At 47.1% G+C, this 17,307-nt stretch overlaps 1 protein-coding gene across 7 annotated transcripts in view; it reads right to left on the bottom strand.

Annotated features, from left to right (window-relative positions):
- Nucleotides 1-11,264: 11,264 nt before the first annotated feature.
- Nucleotides 11,265-17,307, bottom strand: part of SH3TC2 (SH3 domain and tetratricopeptide repeats 2) — an 87,649-nt gene continuing 81,606 nt past the window's right edge. For 5 of the 7 annotated variants that reach the window (XM_045437749.1, XM_045437742.1, XM_045437719.1 and 2 more), the window contains 3 exons: nt 16,545-16,695; nt 14,493-14,704; nt 11,265-12,201 (listed from right to left, as the gene is read on the bottom strand). In XM_045437749.1, the coding sequence (XP_045293705.1) occupies nt 12,010-12,201; nt 14,493-14,704; nt 16,545-16,695 (555 nt within the window). In that variant the 3' untranslated portion in view covers nt 11,265-12,009. The remainder of the gene's footprint in view (nt 12,202-14,492; nt 14,705-16,544; nt 16,696-17,307) is intronic. The other 2 variants (XM_045437725.1, XM_045437708.1) reach the window with 1 other exon arrangement.

Raw genomic sequence — 17,307 nt, 5'->3', positions numbered from 1 at the left:
TTTCAGCAGAAAAGCCGCTCACACCATTGACAAACAAGTGATTTCAAACCTCCTTCATCTTATTTGCAAAGGAAATATCAGCCAACATTCATACCAAAACTATGTTACCCAGTTGCAACCATAGTTGACCTTAGATACAAGAGTTCCACATAAATCAATGACTGCGTTGTCGGAGAATCAACGGACCATATGAAATTTCACAGTAAAAGTATTCATATTTATTGTTATTTGTAAATTGTTGCTGCACATCCCTTACCAAAGTAAAATTTATGCTAAACTTGACTATGCATATCCACACACATTTTCTTTTTCAGAGAGCCAGCTGTTAGACACTAACCTCTGATGTCCCTCAGGAGCCCCTCCAGCTCTTCCCACAAGACCACCAGAATCTGCTGCAGCCACCAGGCCTTTAGGCCAAGTGAGGTCATGGTGGGCTCAGGGAAGTACCTGGAAGCTTCAGGCCAAAGAAAAGGAAAGCCAGTGTTTACACTAAGGCCTGGCTTCAGAATGGCCTTTGTCTGCTCAGGGACTTTATTTATTTTCCAACGAGCCTAACGCCTTTGACCCCAGCTTGAAGTCAAAGGACAGGAAGAAAGGTCCTTTTCTTTCATGGGGATTGGCCGCATGGCTTGGCTGGAGAAGAACTTCGGGATGCTGTGAAGGCCTGGCCCCGGACCTCCCAGAGCCCTGGAATGACAGCTCATGTTAGGACTGGAAAGAGAATGACCTCGCTTCTTCCTGGTGGCCTCACATCCTGCAGAGTCTCTGTAGGACGTCCATACTCACTCACTCACATACCTCTCGATTCCAGGTCTGTGATGTCCTACAGAGGGCATATTTATTTACTTCGTCATGTTATCCAGGTATAATTTATAGCCTAAATAATGTGTATAATCCATTAATGTATTCATTCATTCATTTGTCCAATAAATCAGTATTGAACAACTTCCGTGGGTCAGGCACTGTTCTCATGCTGTGGGTGCATCAGTGACCCACATAATCTCTGACCGCAGGCACATAAGGTCAAGTGGACGATACGACATTAAGCTGGTTCCACATCCAGTTGGATGCAAACTATAAGTTCCACGTTGTTCTGGGTTGAATTGCTGATCTTCAGGCAAACAAGTACTCTTCTGAAAGTGGGGTACCAAGAGCTAAAATCTTGTGTGAGGTCACACATATGATAAGCAGTGGAGTTGTTCATTGACACCACCATTCATCCTGGTGAACAAGACCAATCTAGCTGAAGCCCCACAAAATTTAGCAAAAGCTGGGGGACCTGGGTGGCTCAGCCGGTTAAGTGTCTGACTTCAGCTCAGGTCATGATGTCACCGCTCGTGAGTTTGAGTCCCGCGTTGGGCTCTGTGCTGATGGCTCAGAGCCTGGAGCTTGCTTCAGTCTCTGTGTCTCCCTCTCTCTCTACCTGTCCCCTGTTCACGCTCTATCTCTGTCTCTGTCTCTCTGTCTCTCTCAAAAGTGAATAAACATTAAAAAATATTTAGCAGAAGTTTAGCTTCAGTTTTATTCAGTAGCAATATGGACAAGGCTTAGATTTGTATGGTGACTTTACCACTTTCTACCTACAGGACTTTGAGTAAGAGCCCATCTCTTATTTAACCACTCTGAACTTGTTTCTTTATATGCACTATATGAACAACTGTCCTATGCAATTACTTCCTGGGTGGGGAGAGACTGTTGAGAGGAGTCAGTGATATTATGGGAACATACATTTAGCACAGTGTCTGGAGTATGAATGTTCAAATCTCAGCTGTGAAGGCCAAAGTGTTGGAGAAATTTCTCAGAGGATCCTGGTCACCCAGGAGCCCATTGGCTCCATGCGGTCATGGTCTGTGATTACCTTGCTCACTAGAGTATAACCCTAGCACATGAGAGGTATTAAACATTGGTTGTTTGGTTGTTTGGTTGGTTAGTTGGTTAGTTGGTCGGTTGGCTGGAGGGAGGGACTGAGGGAGTAAAGGTGGCTTGTTGCCTCCTTTACTATCCCATGACTCTCCCTCCTAGAACCTCTCACATGTGTACCCAGTCTCCTCCAAGCAGACCAATAGATACTCAAAAGCAGCGACTGGGTTTTTTGCCCTCCATCTCACCACACCCCCAGTTTCTGATTTCCCAAGGAAGGAGTCTGGGGGCTCTAAAACAAGAGTCTACCCGCTTAGGCCAAAACATACCTTAAAGCTGTCACCTGTCACCTGGTGCTCTTTATTCCGTAGAACGTCAGCACTGAAGAGATCTCCTGTGATGCTGGGTGAAGAAGCCATGCTTCTAGAAACCAACCATCCTGCCCCTATATTTCATGGTCACTTCTCCTTAAGACAAAGGGGAACTATCACATGCTCATAAAAGAAATACTTCTCTTGAAGATTCTAAGTTCTAAACAAGCAAATGTGAAACCAAAATTATATGGTTATGAAAGGCACTGATTTTTATGTCAGATAAAACTGGTTTTTAATCTCTGGAAGCATCTTAATGACTTGGAGCCTGGATTCCTTCATCTGGTAAGTGGGGAGAATACCATTTTCTCTCTAGAGCCCCTTGGAGGATCAGATAATATACTGTAGGTGAATTACTAAGCATAATGCCTGCTACAGGACACGTGCTCAGTAATAGACCATGGTTATCCCTGGCCATAACTGCTACCTCTTTGAAAATGAGGAAGACACCAGCACATCTAGGGCAACACATCCCAAACAAATGAAAAAATTATGCTTATTGGTCTCAATAAACTCCAACTAGGCATCTGCTATGAGTGTTGGCAGCCCTATCACCAAAGTCCCCAGTCACTAATGAACAATAAGCAGGTAGGTTCTGGTCTCAAAAATTTCTCCCTTTCATAAGGAATAAGAAGGGGTCACAATCTGAGTCCAAAATTTCGTTCGTTCATTTTTTTTTTTTTATGAACCCATTCACCAAATCTTTATTGAGATTCTACCATCTGTTGACATTGGGCACAACTCTGAAAATACAGAGCTGAATGACCCAGACAAGGTCTTTGCCCTCATGGAGTTTCCAATCTACATGGGATGATCTTTCTTAAAGCCACACGGATGGTGTCATGATAAACTGTGATACGTTCCCTGAAGGAAAAGTACAGGGATCCTTGAGTGCATGCAAAAGAGAGAACTTAGTCTAAGGATATTAGAAGAAGGAAAGAGACACAGACTTTATATAACTGGAAAGAAAAGAAAGGAATGCCACAGGACTTGAAAGAGTGCCAGACTATCAGTCTCCATAATCCCTTAGGACTTTAAAACAACCAAAAGTGCAAATCCCTCCAGGTCATCTGTCTGTTTGGCTATCCTTCCCTCCGCCCACCAGAATCCCAAAGCTACATGTTCTAGGACAGACAAAAGTCCATTTTGTTTGTTTCATGAATAAGGAGCTGTTCGGTCACCAGGATTATCACGCAGCTGTTATTTAGCCTGTCCTGCGGCAGCTCCCCCGGGAGGAAAGCAGACGTAGCGGGTGTCATTCCTGTCTGGTACGATGTGCAGAGAAGTCAGGGGCGTTCCTACGAGCATCTCTATGAAACAAATATCTGATACATCTCCAAATGAACAAACAGCAAAAGTCCTCAATTTACGAGAAGGTTCAAGAACAAAGACTCGCCTTCACGCATAATAGTGGATCCATGCAAGGAAGGTAAAGTAGTTGAGAATCAAATACATCATGTTTAATATCGTAGTCTAGATCTGAAAGGTCAGAATCAAAGACAGAAGACATCATCTATTTTAAAAATCATTTCCACAGATAGGGGCCCCTGGATGGCTCAGTCAGTTAAGAGTCTGACTCTTAGTTTTGGCTCAAGTCATGATTTCACGGCTTCATGGGTTCAAGCCCCGCATTGGGCTCTGTGCTGACAATGCGGAGCCTGCTTGGGATTCCGTCTCTCTCTCCCTCCATCTCTGCCCCTCCTCCACTCATGCTTTCTCTGTCTCTCTCAAAGTAAATAAGCCAAAAAGACAATTATTCCCACAGATAAGTAATCTGTAATAGAATTGTGTAAGCCCAAATAAAAATAAAACAGAAGGTTAAGAAAATAGACAAGGATTTCTAAATACAGGTCCATGAAAAACTATTTCTAACACTCTTTACCCACAAGAATGAAAGCATCTCAACACGAGCACGGGCTTCTCCACACTATTTGTTTCACAAGACGTACCCGGAGGATGACGGTATTCCCACCAGCTCTCTCATGCTATCAAAAGTAGTAATTCTCCCATGTCTGTGACTGCATTTCTGCCACCGTCTTTCAAGCCACCGGTACCGTGATGAGACCTACGAGGCTCCACGTGGCTGCCTTCCTTGCTCAAGCATCCATAGGCTTCCATTACTGGCTCTGAGATATCTTGCAAATTCCCTCCCCTCACCCCACTCCTCACCCGGAGTCTTCAAAATCTAATTTATAATTTGTTTTGACCTATCACCACTATGCCTTTGTTACGTTTTCTGTTCCTCCTTTCATTTTCCCTTTGGGAAAGGTGGTTAATCATCTCTCTCCTAGACTGTTACTTGACTGGTCAATGAGAACCTCCGTATTTTTCTCAAGACCTCTTAGGATATCGGTTCTCTCCCATCCTGGTCTGGAGTAACTCATTTTTTGACTCACCAGAATCACCCCGTTGATTTCAACCCAATATTCCAGCCTGACGAAACAAGTCTTGAACTTGCTCCTGCTGGTAATCACATCAGTGGTGATGTCTGTCCCAGAGATGTGTCACCTGACGTGGACCCATTATATAACGTAATCATTTCATTATCAGAGAGACATGAATTCATATCTCACCCCCACCACTTGCAAACTATAGGCTTGAGCCACTTCCATTCTTCAAACCTCAACGACGATAAAAACAAAAATTGCGTCTTCCTCAAATCGTTGTTAGATTACATGACGGAAGTTTTGCATAGGACCTCGTGCATAATACTCACTCAAAAATGTCAACCATTATTTTTATTTTGATGTGTGTGAATTCCCTGGTCCCCGTGAAGCTGTCCAGCAAATGACACATAAGAAAAACAAAGGCCAGAGATCTCTTGTGCTCTTTGAGACTCCCGCCCAGGTCAGTGCTTTTCAAACTGTACGTTAGTGAGTCTGTTAGAAACCAATTTAGCAGGTCATAAGTTGGATGTTTTAAATTTAGAATAGAATAGTTTTTAAATGGATAGAATATATCCGTGCACTTCACGTTGTAAGGACTAAATGGTGTTTTGTCAACCATGTATTTTATATGTTTATGCCTATGTATGCTAGGATACAAAGTCAGATACATGTAGGGACACGCCCGGGTGGCTCAGTCGGTTACGTGTCCGACTTCGGCTCAGGTCGTGATCTCGCAGTTCATGAGTTCGAGCCTGGAGCCTGCTTCGGATTCTGTGTCTCCCTCTCTCTCTGCCCCTCCCCTGCTTTCGCTCTGTCTCTCACTCTCTCTTAAAAATAAATAGACATTAAAAAAAAAAAAACACAAAGATACATTTCTTACTGTGTGTCACAGTAAAAAAAAAGTTTGAAAGCCAGTGCCAGTGCTGCAAGCCGATCCAGAGCTATTATAAATAGACACTCTTCGATACGGCTTTTAGTATTTAAGAAGACATTACTGCCCCCTACTGGAACTCTTGATTTCTCACCGAGAGGGACTACCATAGATTAGCAAAAGCCTAGTTTCTGGGTCCATATGACCTCAGTCATCCTCCCTTTACCCTGTCTCGAAGTGCACCCAGAGGGCACGCTTCCGTGGAGCTATCCTGATGCCCTGGGCAATAAGTCAAAGGCAGCCCCAGAAGTGCGAGCTGGAGTTCTCACCTCTAAAATAATTTGGAAGGGGTGACTGGGGTGGCTCAGTAGGTTGAGCACTGAGGTCATGATCTCAGGGGTTGAGAGTTCAAACCCCGCGTTGGGCTCCACGCTGATGGTGCGGAGCCTGCTTGGGCTTTTCACTCTCTCCTGTCTCTCTGTCCCTCCTCCACTCGCGCTTTGTCTCTTTCAAACAAACAAACAAAATCACACATAATGGCTGCACAGAGCCTCCGCCCCCAAAGATAGATGTGTTTCAGCCATTTCCTTGTGTATGAAAAAAAGAAGGAAAACAAATCTCTCAGATAGCATAGCATTTATACCATGTGCCAGGCACTGTGTGTTCAGTGCTTTTATGTATGCTGTCTGATCTAATTCCGACAGCCCTGGACTCAGAGAACTTAATTAATTTGGTGAAGGTTGCACAGCTAGTCGAAGATTCTAACTCAGCGTGCCTGATGCCCTTGACCTCACCCCGTACTGCTGCCTGGGTGAGGGCAAGTCTTAGTGCCTTGAATTTCCCCTTCCTCTCCTCCCCTTTTCCACCCATCTCAATGGGAGCGATTATCAAAAGGAAAGGAGGTAGGGGCTCCTGGGGGGCCCAGTCAGTTAAGCGTAAGGCTCTTGATTTCAGCTCAGGTTTTGATCTCACGGTTTGTGAAATCGAGCCCCTTGTAGGACTCTGAGCTGACAATACGGAGCCTGCTTGGGGTTTTCTCTCTCTCTCCCTCTCTTTCTGCCTCTCCCTTGCTTGTGCACGCACACATTCACAGGCGTGCATTCTCTCTCTCTCTCTCTCTCTCTCTCTCTCTCTCTCTCTCTCAAAATAAATAGATTTTTTTAAAAAAGGAAGGAGGTCAAAATGGACAAGTTCATGAAAAACAAGAAAAGTCTGAGAAACTATCACAGACCCGAGATGACCAGGGAAACATGACAACTGAATGCAATGTGGTACCCTGGGATTCTGGATCACAAAAAGGACTTTAGTGGGGGAAACTGATGAAGTCCAGATAAAGGCTGGAGTGTGTCATTGCAATAGCCAGGTCCTAATGGGTTTCCCACCTTCCTTCCTGCTGCCCCACCTTCCATTCTCATATTGCTTCCAGAATCATCTTTCTAACGCACAAACCTGACCCTGTCTCTCTACTGCTTATAACCTTTACATTGGCTCCCCGCTCACGCGCAGGGTGAAGACCAAACCCCTCAAGGTCTGTCTCCAGCTTCCTCTCTGGCATCTTCTCCCACTTCTACTTCCCAACCCCCATGACTCCACTCCAGCTTTACTGCATTGAACTGCTGTTCGCAGAAAATGCCAGGTCCCCTCCACCCTCTGAATTTAGCTTGACCCATGCCCTGTCAACTCCATACCCCCTAACCTACAATTGGAATTTAGCAGATCGATCTCTCTGACTCGGTTTGGATGTCACTTCCTCCAGGAAGTCCTCCCTGATGCCCTGGGTCCTATGCTGGGTTAAGTGCCCTCCCCTGAGTTCCCATAACACCCTGTAATTAGCTCCCACAGAGCTTCCCATCCTGGATCATATTCATATTTTCTCCTTCCCCCTTAGGAAACTGAGCCCCCACCTCCCTGAGGTGGGAAGTACGCGCCAAGCACGGCATTAACTAGCACTGACTGTTATTTTGAGGATTTCAGTCCTTTGTGCTGCTTTCTCCATTTCTTTGCTCAAAGACAACGGTGTTAGCCTGTCTGCAACACTCCCTGCCACTTGTGAATCTTTTTATTGTCAAATAATGCCAGATCAAGCTTCGGCTGGGCACTTGCTGTGGGCAACAGGACCCAGCTTGAATGTAGTGCATCGTTTTGTTTTCACTGCATTTGTTTTTATTGATGAAATTCTACTTATGGAAAGCAAAACCTGTGTCTGTCTTCTACACAGACCAGTCATCCTTGGTAAAATTAATTTATATGAATAAAGAAAGCAAATCAACTTATAAAAATTTTAATAGGGGCGCCTGGGTGGCTCAGTCAATTGAGCGTCCAACTTCGGCTCAGGCCATGATCTCGCGGTCTGTGAGTTCCAGCCCCTGGCCGGGCTCTGTGCCTGGGACGTGCTTCAGTTTCTATCTCCCTCTCTCTCTCTCTCTCTCTCTCTGCCCCTCCCCCACTCATGCTCTGTCTCCGTCTCTGTCTCTCTCTTTCTCTCTCTCTCTCTCAAAAATAAGTAAACATTAAAAAAAATTTTAAGGTTTGACAAATGGTTGTTCAGGCGGTACATAAAGTGAAAATGCAGAGGTTCACACACACATGCATCCCTGCATGAAGGTCGCCCTGAGTGAGAGAGACCCTGTCATTAGTGCTGCTAAGTCCTTGGGTGATGAGATCGCGGGTATTGTTGTCTTTGTCACTAACATCCTGTGTAACTGGGAGAAAATTACTTTTCTATTTCTCAGTTTACTCACCTGTAAAAAGAAGAGAATAAAATGGGACCATAAAAATAAATGATTTCATCTCCCAGATACAAATCTCTTTTCCTGGTCACACAGTATGCAAATAACATTGCTGAGAAGGAACCCAGAGGGAATCATCCTTTTTATATTACAGATCAGAGAATTGCCAGGTATAGAGTTTCAATGACTTGCCCAAGGTCACAATGAAATTTAATGTCAAATCCAAGACCAAAACACAGGTCACCCCACTTCCTGGTGATCTGTTTCTCCCCCTAATTCTGATACTTTCCACTCCTATATACTCCCTTCCCCAGGGAAACTTCTGTCAAAAGAGTTATGTGTTATTTACAAAGCACAAGCAAACACACACACACACACACACACACACACACACACACACGTACATGCACACAGAGACACAATATGAAAACATCTTAAAATAACAGAGAAGCAAATAAGAAAAGAATAAAAGCAATATTGGATCTCAGAGTGTTAACACTGTTGGGTAGGAAAGAAATGTACCTGAAAGCTGAGGAAACATGTTACAGGGTTTTCCACAATGTTGTAATTCTCTTCTCGTTCTTTATTCAGGTTAGATACAAGCAGCCAGGAGCCAGGGTGGGGGGTGAAGGGGGATCTCACAAGTTTTAGGGGAGGATTAGGATATAGGGGGGTAACTCATTCATTCATACATCTCTGGCTACTACATATGTACAATAGAATCTGCTTAAATGCAGACCAGATCCGATCACCTCTCCACGCTCTGTGGATTGTGGTGGGAGAGAAAGCTTCAACATGATTCCAAGAAGGAGAATAGTTAACCATATTGTTTAAAAGGGATTCTTAAACCCTTGTAAAGACCATTTTATTTAGCAGAGCAATTTCATACAGGATATAGTAACTGCAATGATACAGTGCAATGCTTTTCTCATTTAAAAAATAATCCTACCCCTCTTCTTTGGAAATATGTTGAACATTTTTATAACTGATCTGGTTAGAGGCAGATTTCCCAGGTATACAGATGAACCAAAGTGCACAGAATCAGATAATTTTAACCAAAATTCCCAATGAAATATAAAATGGGTAGGTATAATGCCCTTCACTTAAAAATAAATAAATTTGATAAATATAGATATGAATAGAGATAGAAACAGAGATAGAGAGACGGAGATGATAGAGATAGAGACAGATCTGCAGCAATTAAAAAAGATCTGGAGGAACAGTAGCTCATGTGAAAAAGATTTCAATGAATCAAAAGCTCAGTGTGAGCCAGTGGTAAGATGCGGGTGCTGGAGAGAAGAAAAATCTTAATGCAACATTAAAATACAACACTAAATTACATTATGCACAGTGATGGCCCTCTCTGCTCTCCCCACAAGCCAGTACCAAAGCCTGGTGCATTGTGGGAAGCACACTTTCAGAGGAGCTGAAATTGGCGTCTGGCCAGAGGGCAGTAATAGGTCAGTGGGAAAAGGGAAAGGGGCTGTAACCTGAGACAAATGAGGAATGGCTCATGGCATCGGTTCCAGGGCCAAGCAAGCTTTCTCCAAAATAAGATGCGGATCTGTCCTGGAATGCATGTGCCCCTGTCCGTCTCCCAGGAATGTTGTTGAAAGGGTGCTGCCTGGGAGGTTGGACCCATCCACAACATCCCTCCCTGTTCGGGGATTTTACGGTTTGTGGTGGGAACCAAATCACATCTATTCTACACGGTCATGGATTAGGTCACTTCATTTCCTTCCCGGAGAAGAATATTCTAGAACGGAGTGCATTTTGGCAACCAACCAAGCTCCTAAAAGAAAATAAGATGTACCGATGTGTAGACGACCTTGGTGACTAGAAGACGAAATGTTGACTCAACTCATTCCCAACCCACTACGCTATCAACCATCTGGTCAGCCCAAAAAGCTAGAAATTAAGGGCCCAGGGTCTGACAGTAAAATCTAAGCTGCTGGGCATCAGATGGCAAGCCTATGGCTAGATCTTCTTGAATGTTCCCACATCTCAGAACAAGAGTGAACCTCCTGTATCAGGATAGCCTGAATGGCCCATCCAAGAAATGTAGGTACCAGGGGCGTCTCCCAGATGTCCTGAGTTAGAATTATTGGAGAGGGAACCAGAAGGTTCATTTGCAACAAGTTCTTTTGAACTTGAAAGGTGATTCTTTGGCACATTTTCTGAGAACCATGGTTTCAGACTAGTGTTTATCATGCTTTAGTGTGCATTAGAATCACCTGGAGAGCAAGGCAAAAACTAGGGCTCCGGGACTCCGGAGATTCTGATTCAGAGGTCTCAGGTGGGCCCCAGAATTTGCGTTTCAGACAATTTCACAGGTAAGGCTGACGCGGCGGGTCCAGGGGGTGGACCATACTTGGAGTTCACTGCCTTAGGGAATTCCTGATTTCGTTATCAAATAGCCCAGATACTGTGGTAGGCAGCTTCTGGAAGGCCCCCAGCGATTCCTTGCCTCCTGGTAGTCACGCCCTTGGTATATCCCTCCCTTTTTGTGTGGGCTATAGACCTAGCGACTCCCTTATAATGAATAGACCAGGCAAAACTAGTTGGATGTCACTTCTGAGGTGAGCTTATGAGAAGACTCCCTTCTCTCACTCGGTTCTCACTGTCTGCTCTCTGATGAAGCAGACTGCCATGCTGTGAGCTGTCCTGTGGAGAGGTCACATGGAAGGGAACCGGGGGCAGCCTCTCGGCCAACAGCAAGCAAGGAACTGACCCCTGCCAACAGCGGTGTGAGTGAATTTGGAAGCGGAGCCCTCCGCCAGCGAAGCTGGAGAAGACAGCAGCTGATGCCTTCATTGTAGCCTTGTGAGCCACCAGCTAAGCCACACTCTGGGTCCTGACACTCTATAGAAACTGTAGGATGATGGATGTTTCAAGCCACCATACGTGTTTTATGCAGTGATAGACAACTCATAGAGATGCTTTGTCAAGGAGCTACCCCGAAATCCATATGACACCTTGGTATTTAACCCATCCTTCAAGCCTCCCATCTCATCTCTCTCTGTTAGAAAGGAGACTGATGTGTATACATGTAGATGAGCAATATTTAATAATATACACTCTTCCGAAGGAATTTACATCATCGTCTTCTTAGTGTTCAATGTTTAAGCCTTGGCCCTTGGGGAGGCTCCCGGAGTTTCCAGGCGGTTACGGAGGAGCAGAGCATCAGGCAGGAGGGAGAGGTGGATCCTCATCAGACCCCAGGCCCTGTGTGTTGAGCTGGCTGTCCTGGGGCTGTCGTTTGAGCTAAGAGCATCGTGAATTTCCACCTGCCAGTCCCCGCGAGCAAGAGGAGTGACACCCCCTTTGGCTGGCAAAAGAAAGAAATTTGCAGTTTCTCTGCTGGCGAGAGGAGAGGGTCTTTCCCTGAGAACAGTCAGTGAAGGGAACAAAGTCCAATCTGCTTGCCTTCTCTCCAGAGCAGGGCATGATTTCCCTTTGCCCCCTCAGGACAAGGGTTCTCGTTTTCTCTAGAACGGAGTGTTGAGAAAGTGCGTTTCAGAGGCTGTGTGTGGGGAAGGGCCACAGTCCGCTGAAAAGGCTCTAGACACAACCCCTGACACAAAGCCAGGACCTCCAGTCCCTGCTCTGTCATCCACTCCTGGTGTGGCCGACCCCAAATGAGCTCCTCCCTCTGGGCGGTGCTAGTCTCATTGTAAGATGAGGGGGCTGGGCCAGGTGATGATGCAGACCTTCCAGATGGGTGTCTTGGAGCCCAGGGCAGGGAGGCAGCTTCTGGCCATGGCCACTGGTCGGATGTAGGACAGCCCTCCTCAGAGGGCCAGGCCTCCCCCGCTCAGCCACCGCGCCCTCTCTGAGGAGCGCCCCGAGGGGCTGCTGTGCCACAGGGGGCTCCGGCAGACGTTGTCCAACCTGCTCCTAATGGTGTCCTGCAGCTCCTGGTCACCCAGCAGGACCGCCGCTGCCAAGGCCAGCCAGAAGTATTCGGTGGCATCGTGGGCGTCCTAACCCCATGACGTGGGGGCAGAGAAGAGACAGCAGTGAGCAGACATCTCCAGGGGAGGCCAAGAGGCAGTGCCGGGAACTCAGAACTCCAGATTCTGTCTACCCCACGTACGTTCCCACCCCCTTCTCCTGGTTCCTGGGGGACCAGCGACATTGCTACCTCCAGTAGCCCTCCACGCCAGGTGGCACCTCACCCAGGCTCAGCCGATAGATCGTGAAGCAGCAGCATCCTGGGCACAGTGCCTCGGGGATTCCTAAATGACTCAAGCTGACCTACCCCAGCCACTCCCTGGGACCTCTCAGTGTGACCTAACAGAGAAAATGTCCCTCACCCTTGGAGACGTGGGCGTAAACCTGCCAATAGCTGGACGGGAAGGACACCAAGAAACAGAGAGAAGCAGAAACATACAGAGCCAAGAGATAGAAGAAAAGGTGAGGAAATCCATGATGACATTGGAGCGCCAGCCTCCAGAACTACCTGGAACTCTTCAACGTTTATTTATTTTGGGGACAGAGAGAGACAGAGCATGAACGGGGGAGGGGCAGAGAGAGAGGGAGACACAGAATCGGAAACAGGCTCCAGGCTCTGAGCCATCAGCCCAGAGCCTGACGCGGGGCTCGAACTCCTGGACCGCGAGATCGTGACCTGGCTGAAGTCAGACGCTTAACTGACTGCGCCACCCAGGCGCCCCAGGAACTCTTAAATTTATACTTGAACTTCCCAGTTCCTGGAGCCAGTAAATTGCCTCTTTTGCATAAGCTAATTTGAGTTGAGTTCTTCCCCCCTTGCAATCCCTGGAACCGCTGGTCAAGTCAATCAGACTGCACCGTGTCCCTGAACCACTTCCGGGGAGCTATGGCAGAAGCAAGATGGCCTCTGCCATCTCCACCACCCCGTCGTCGTCCCTTCCTGCATGGTACGAATGAGGAACAGATGCTTCTTTGGGTGAGATTCAAAAAGGCAGTCTGGTTCCCATTAACCCTCATAAGTCAATAATTAATTCAGGCCAGAAACAACTTCTGGCAAATAAGAAACGGACAGCAGAGCCGCGCTGAGGATCCCCTGGGGGCCAAACAGAGGCGTGACTCAGAACAATATTAAGAGATTAAGGGCTGTGCTGGTGCAGACAGGGACCTCTGGTAAAGGGAAGCCAATGCTGGGGGCAAAGTTCAAGGGCCAGAATTGTAGCAGAGACTTTCAGACCACCAATACAGTTCTAGAAGTGACTGGAAAAACAAGCTCTGAATTCAGCTCCAGCAGAGCAAACAGGAGTCAGGGCTAAGGCCTCACGAGGACGGAGGCATGCCTACATTCGGAGATCCCACCTCGCTCTCTCAGTCGTGTCAACACGTACCCAGATTTGTCCTAGAGTTGTACAGAACTTTATAAGAAGCGCGTTGCATCTGGCTAGTTAATCCGTAATATTTTGAAGACGCACAGTTGAACGTTAATGTTGATTTTTTAAAAAAAAGTTTCTTAATGTTTATTTTTGAGAGAGACAGAGACAGAATGCGAGTGGGTTAGGGGTAGAGAGAGAGGGAGACACAGAATCCAGAGCAGGCTCCAGGCTCCGAGCTATCAGCGGGGCTCGAACTCACGAGCTGTGAGACCATGACCTGAGGCCCAAGTCGGACGCTTAACCGACTGAGCCCCTCAGGCGCCCCAAACATTGATTTTGATTTTTTTTTTTTTATTTTTTTTTCAACCTTTATTTATTTTTGGGACAGAGAGAGACAGAGCATGAACGGGGGAGGGGCAGAGAGAGAGGGAGACACAGAATCGGAAACAGGCTCCAGGCTCTGAGCCATCAGCCCAGAGCCCGACGCGGGGCTCGAACTCACGGACCGCGAGATCGTGACCTGGCTGAAGTCGGACGCTTAACCGACTGCGCCACCCAGGCGCCCCTGATTTTGATTTTAATGTTGGAGTCTCCAGCTCTTTTGTATCTTGTGTATGTCCATAGGCCCCTGAGGAGCTCACATGCACTAGGCCATGTCCCCATTGTACCTAACAGATAAAGCGGCTACGGAAATCAGAGCAGGGCAAGGAGAAAGAGTAGCTCGAGCTATGATCCGTCTCCCCAGTGGACAGGAGCACGTTTGAGGTCTCCCATGGGGCTAAGCAGCAAAGAACCATCGTGTTCCCAGATGAGTCACCACCCCCCTCCACCCTGTGAGATATGACTCCCCATCTTGGCCCACTCAACTGTGCCCTGAAGGCTAAGGGTCAGGGAAGAGCGGGGTTGGATGGTTGCTGTCACACAACCTTGTAAATCAGCACGGCTCTTACCTTCAGCTGGTAGAAGGTGAGTCGGCCCAGGCGATAATATACCTTCGCATAGTACAGGGCCTCCTTGGGACTCTGCAGCCAGGGTGGGCAGAGGGACAGAGTCTTCAGGTAGCAGTCTTCAGCCATCTCATACATGCTCAGGGAATAGTACACCGTAGCCAGGCGGTGAAAGGCCACCAGCTCCTGTTTCTGATCTCCTAGGAATTGGAAGACTGAGGGAGAGATCGTGCAGCCAACACCTGACGGCATCCGTCCACGCACCCAGTCTGTGCTGTTTTTTGAAGGTCTTCTGGGGATCAGGGGCGGTGCTTGGGATATACGGAACAGGGCAGAAGAGATCCCTGCCCTCGTGAGGTTTCTCGCCTCACAGGACACAGACGCCCCTTAAATAATCTCACAAACAAAAGTAACACTACACCTGCGGTAAGTGACTCGAAAGGCAACACGGGGCTCTGGGAGGGACTGATGAGAGCACGTGTGCCCGTCATGACTTCCTGGGACGATTTCCTGAAGGAAACTTTTTCTTTATTACAGAGGTGACTGTAACTCAAGATTCTGGGAGGTAGTGATTTCCAAATCCCTGTAATGAGACATGGTGGCAAGTCTAGCTTGATGCAGTGGCTAAGGATTCTTTGCAACGAATGACTCTGTAGTGCAAACGTCTTCTCCCTGGAAAGTCTCCCCCTTCAGAGAAGCCCCGGGGGCTGCCACCGGCATCAGTCACCCTCTGGCTCCTTTACCACCAGCTCCAGGTCTCAGATTACTACCAAGACCTGCTCACTTTTAAACCCATGCTTTAGAACCTCGGTCTCTAATGGGTCTATGATTTGCTGTTTGGGGTTTGGGCGGGTCTGTCGTTTTAATAACCAACTCCTTTAATACCAAGTGGCCTTTTAAAGAGAACAAAGGCTTCCCATTGTGTTTTTGGAATATTGGCAAGGTGGCTCTTTGATGCAATCTAAAAAACACCACTTTTTAGGCTTCGAAGACCCAAACGCCAACAAGAAAAGAAAAAATCCAAGGGAGAGAAAATTCTCTGATATGGAAAAATCCAGTCACGGGGAAGTGCATAAAAGTGGATATAGCCTGCTTTCAGCTTCTGCCCAGGGAAGGAGAAAGAACTCTCAGACAGGGAGCTGCCTGGGGCTCCCAAGGCCTCTGCCGAGCTAGCGGTCACTCAGATAAGATTTTCTGCAGTAAAGAAAAAGGTAGGAAAAGGAGACAGAGCTTTGAAGTGCAATTAAGACACAATAAAGTCCAGTGCCATCCACGTCTCAGGCCCTTGAGAATGCCCAGAAGTCCCTCCAAGCATCCTCGCTGAAGACTCCATTTGCCCCTACATCTAATCAAGCCTTCTCTCATCAAACCTGCTTTTCCTCAACACCAACATTCAAGATGAGGGTGGGGTTTTTTTTTTTTCATCTTTTTTTTTTTTATTCCGCCTTTTTTCTGTTTTGATGGCTCACATTGTTTCCCACTAGCTTCTGTGATCATTGTAAACTGTTTCAGCCCCTTAGTGAGTGAAGTTAATGGGAATCTGACCTTCATCTACATTCAATTCCGCAGGGAAAAATGTGCTTTTGACTAACAATCAACCAATTAAAAATTTAGGGCAGAGGCCCTTGGTAACAGGGGCACTGCCTGTGCGGGGATATGATACCATTTACCCCATACCGGGGAGTAATACCAATGGTGGTATGATAATCAGGGTGACACAGGTAATGCTTATCTAGGACTTACATACCAAGCGCGGAAGCGCTGTGCTGCGGGTTCTTCATGGATAATCATGGGTCTTCATAACAACTCCATGAGGTGGGTGCTATTTTTAAGCCTTATTTCCCTATGACACACTTGAGGCTTATAGACATTAAGCAGCTTGCTTACAACTAAGATCTCCCGACAGTTGGATCCGGGATTTGAACCCACACAGTCTGACTCCAGAGCCTTTGCTGTTACTGCTTTGTTATCCATCCCCCCACCCCCGCCCCCCACCACCATAAGATAAGCTTTTAGCCCGCCCATTCAACACGCCAGACCATCCGGATCACTTACCTATGACTGTGCTGAGTCTGGCCGCCAGAGTGGCAAACTCCAAAGCCTTCTCGTAGCCTTCCAGACTGATCTGCAGCTCCGTCAGCTTGTTGAAAACCCGGAGCTCCGTTCTCACCGCCTTCATCCTCCTCGCTAAAGGGACAGCCCCAGCCTGGGAAGAGAGGGCTCCATAGTCTAGCTAAAAATCATCGGTACAGACCGCACTCTAGGCGCTTACACTGTGCTGGTGGGGTTGGGGGGCCGCCACGCGTGGCTTTTCCCAGCTCGCTCTCCTGGTCTTTGCTCTTGGTCTCTCTGCCCAGATTCTAGAGGTAGGAGAACTGTAAAGGTCACCAGGCCTCCCGAGACTAGAAAAGCCGAGATGGGGAAAAGGAAGATGACCTATCTCAGGGCCACATGGGAACTTATTCACGTCCCAGTTCACAGGCTCCCTTGGCACCCGCGGCAGTCTGTGGAATTCGCGCATGCTGTCTGAGAGCACCCAATAAATGGCCGTTTCCGTTATTTTTATGACGATCGAATTTTAGGCAGGTCACTTCATCTCTCTCGACTTAATTCTCTCATCTATGAAGTGCATATGACGACGCGCACCTCAACGGTCAGGGACATACTCCACGCTCTCCTCACCCCTAGCTCAGTGCCCAGCACATAGTGGGTGTTCGATAAATGTTTGATGACTGAAGAAAGAGCTGAACAAGCAAACGAATGAATAAGAGAAATTTTAGGGTCAAACAAGATAATAAGCTTTCCAGACTTCACCGAA

This window comes from Leopardus geoffroyi, chromosome A1 (genome assembly GCF_018350155.1).
Source record: "Leopardus geoffroyi isolate Oge1 chromosome A1, O.geoffroyi_Oge1_pat1.0, whole genome shotgun sequence".
Taxonomy (NCBI): Eukaryota; Metazoa; Chordata; class Mammalia; order Carnivora; family Felidae; genus Leopardus; species Leopardus geoffroyi.
Note: the sequence above shows the minus strand (reverse complement) of the source record. Positions and strands in the feature narration are given on the sequence as shown.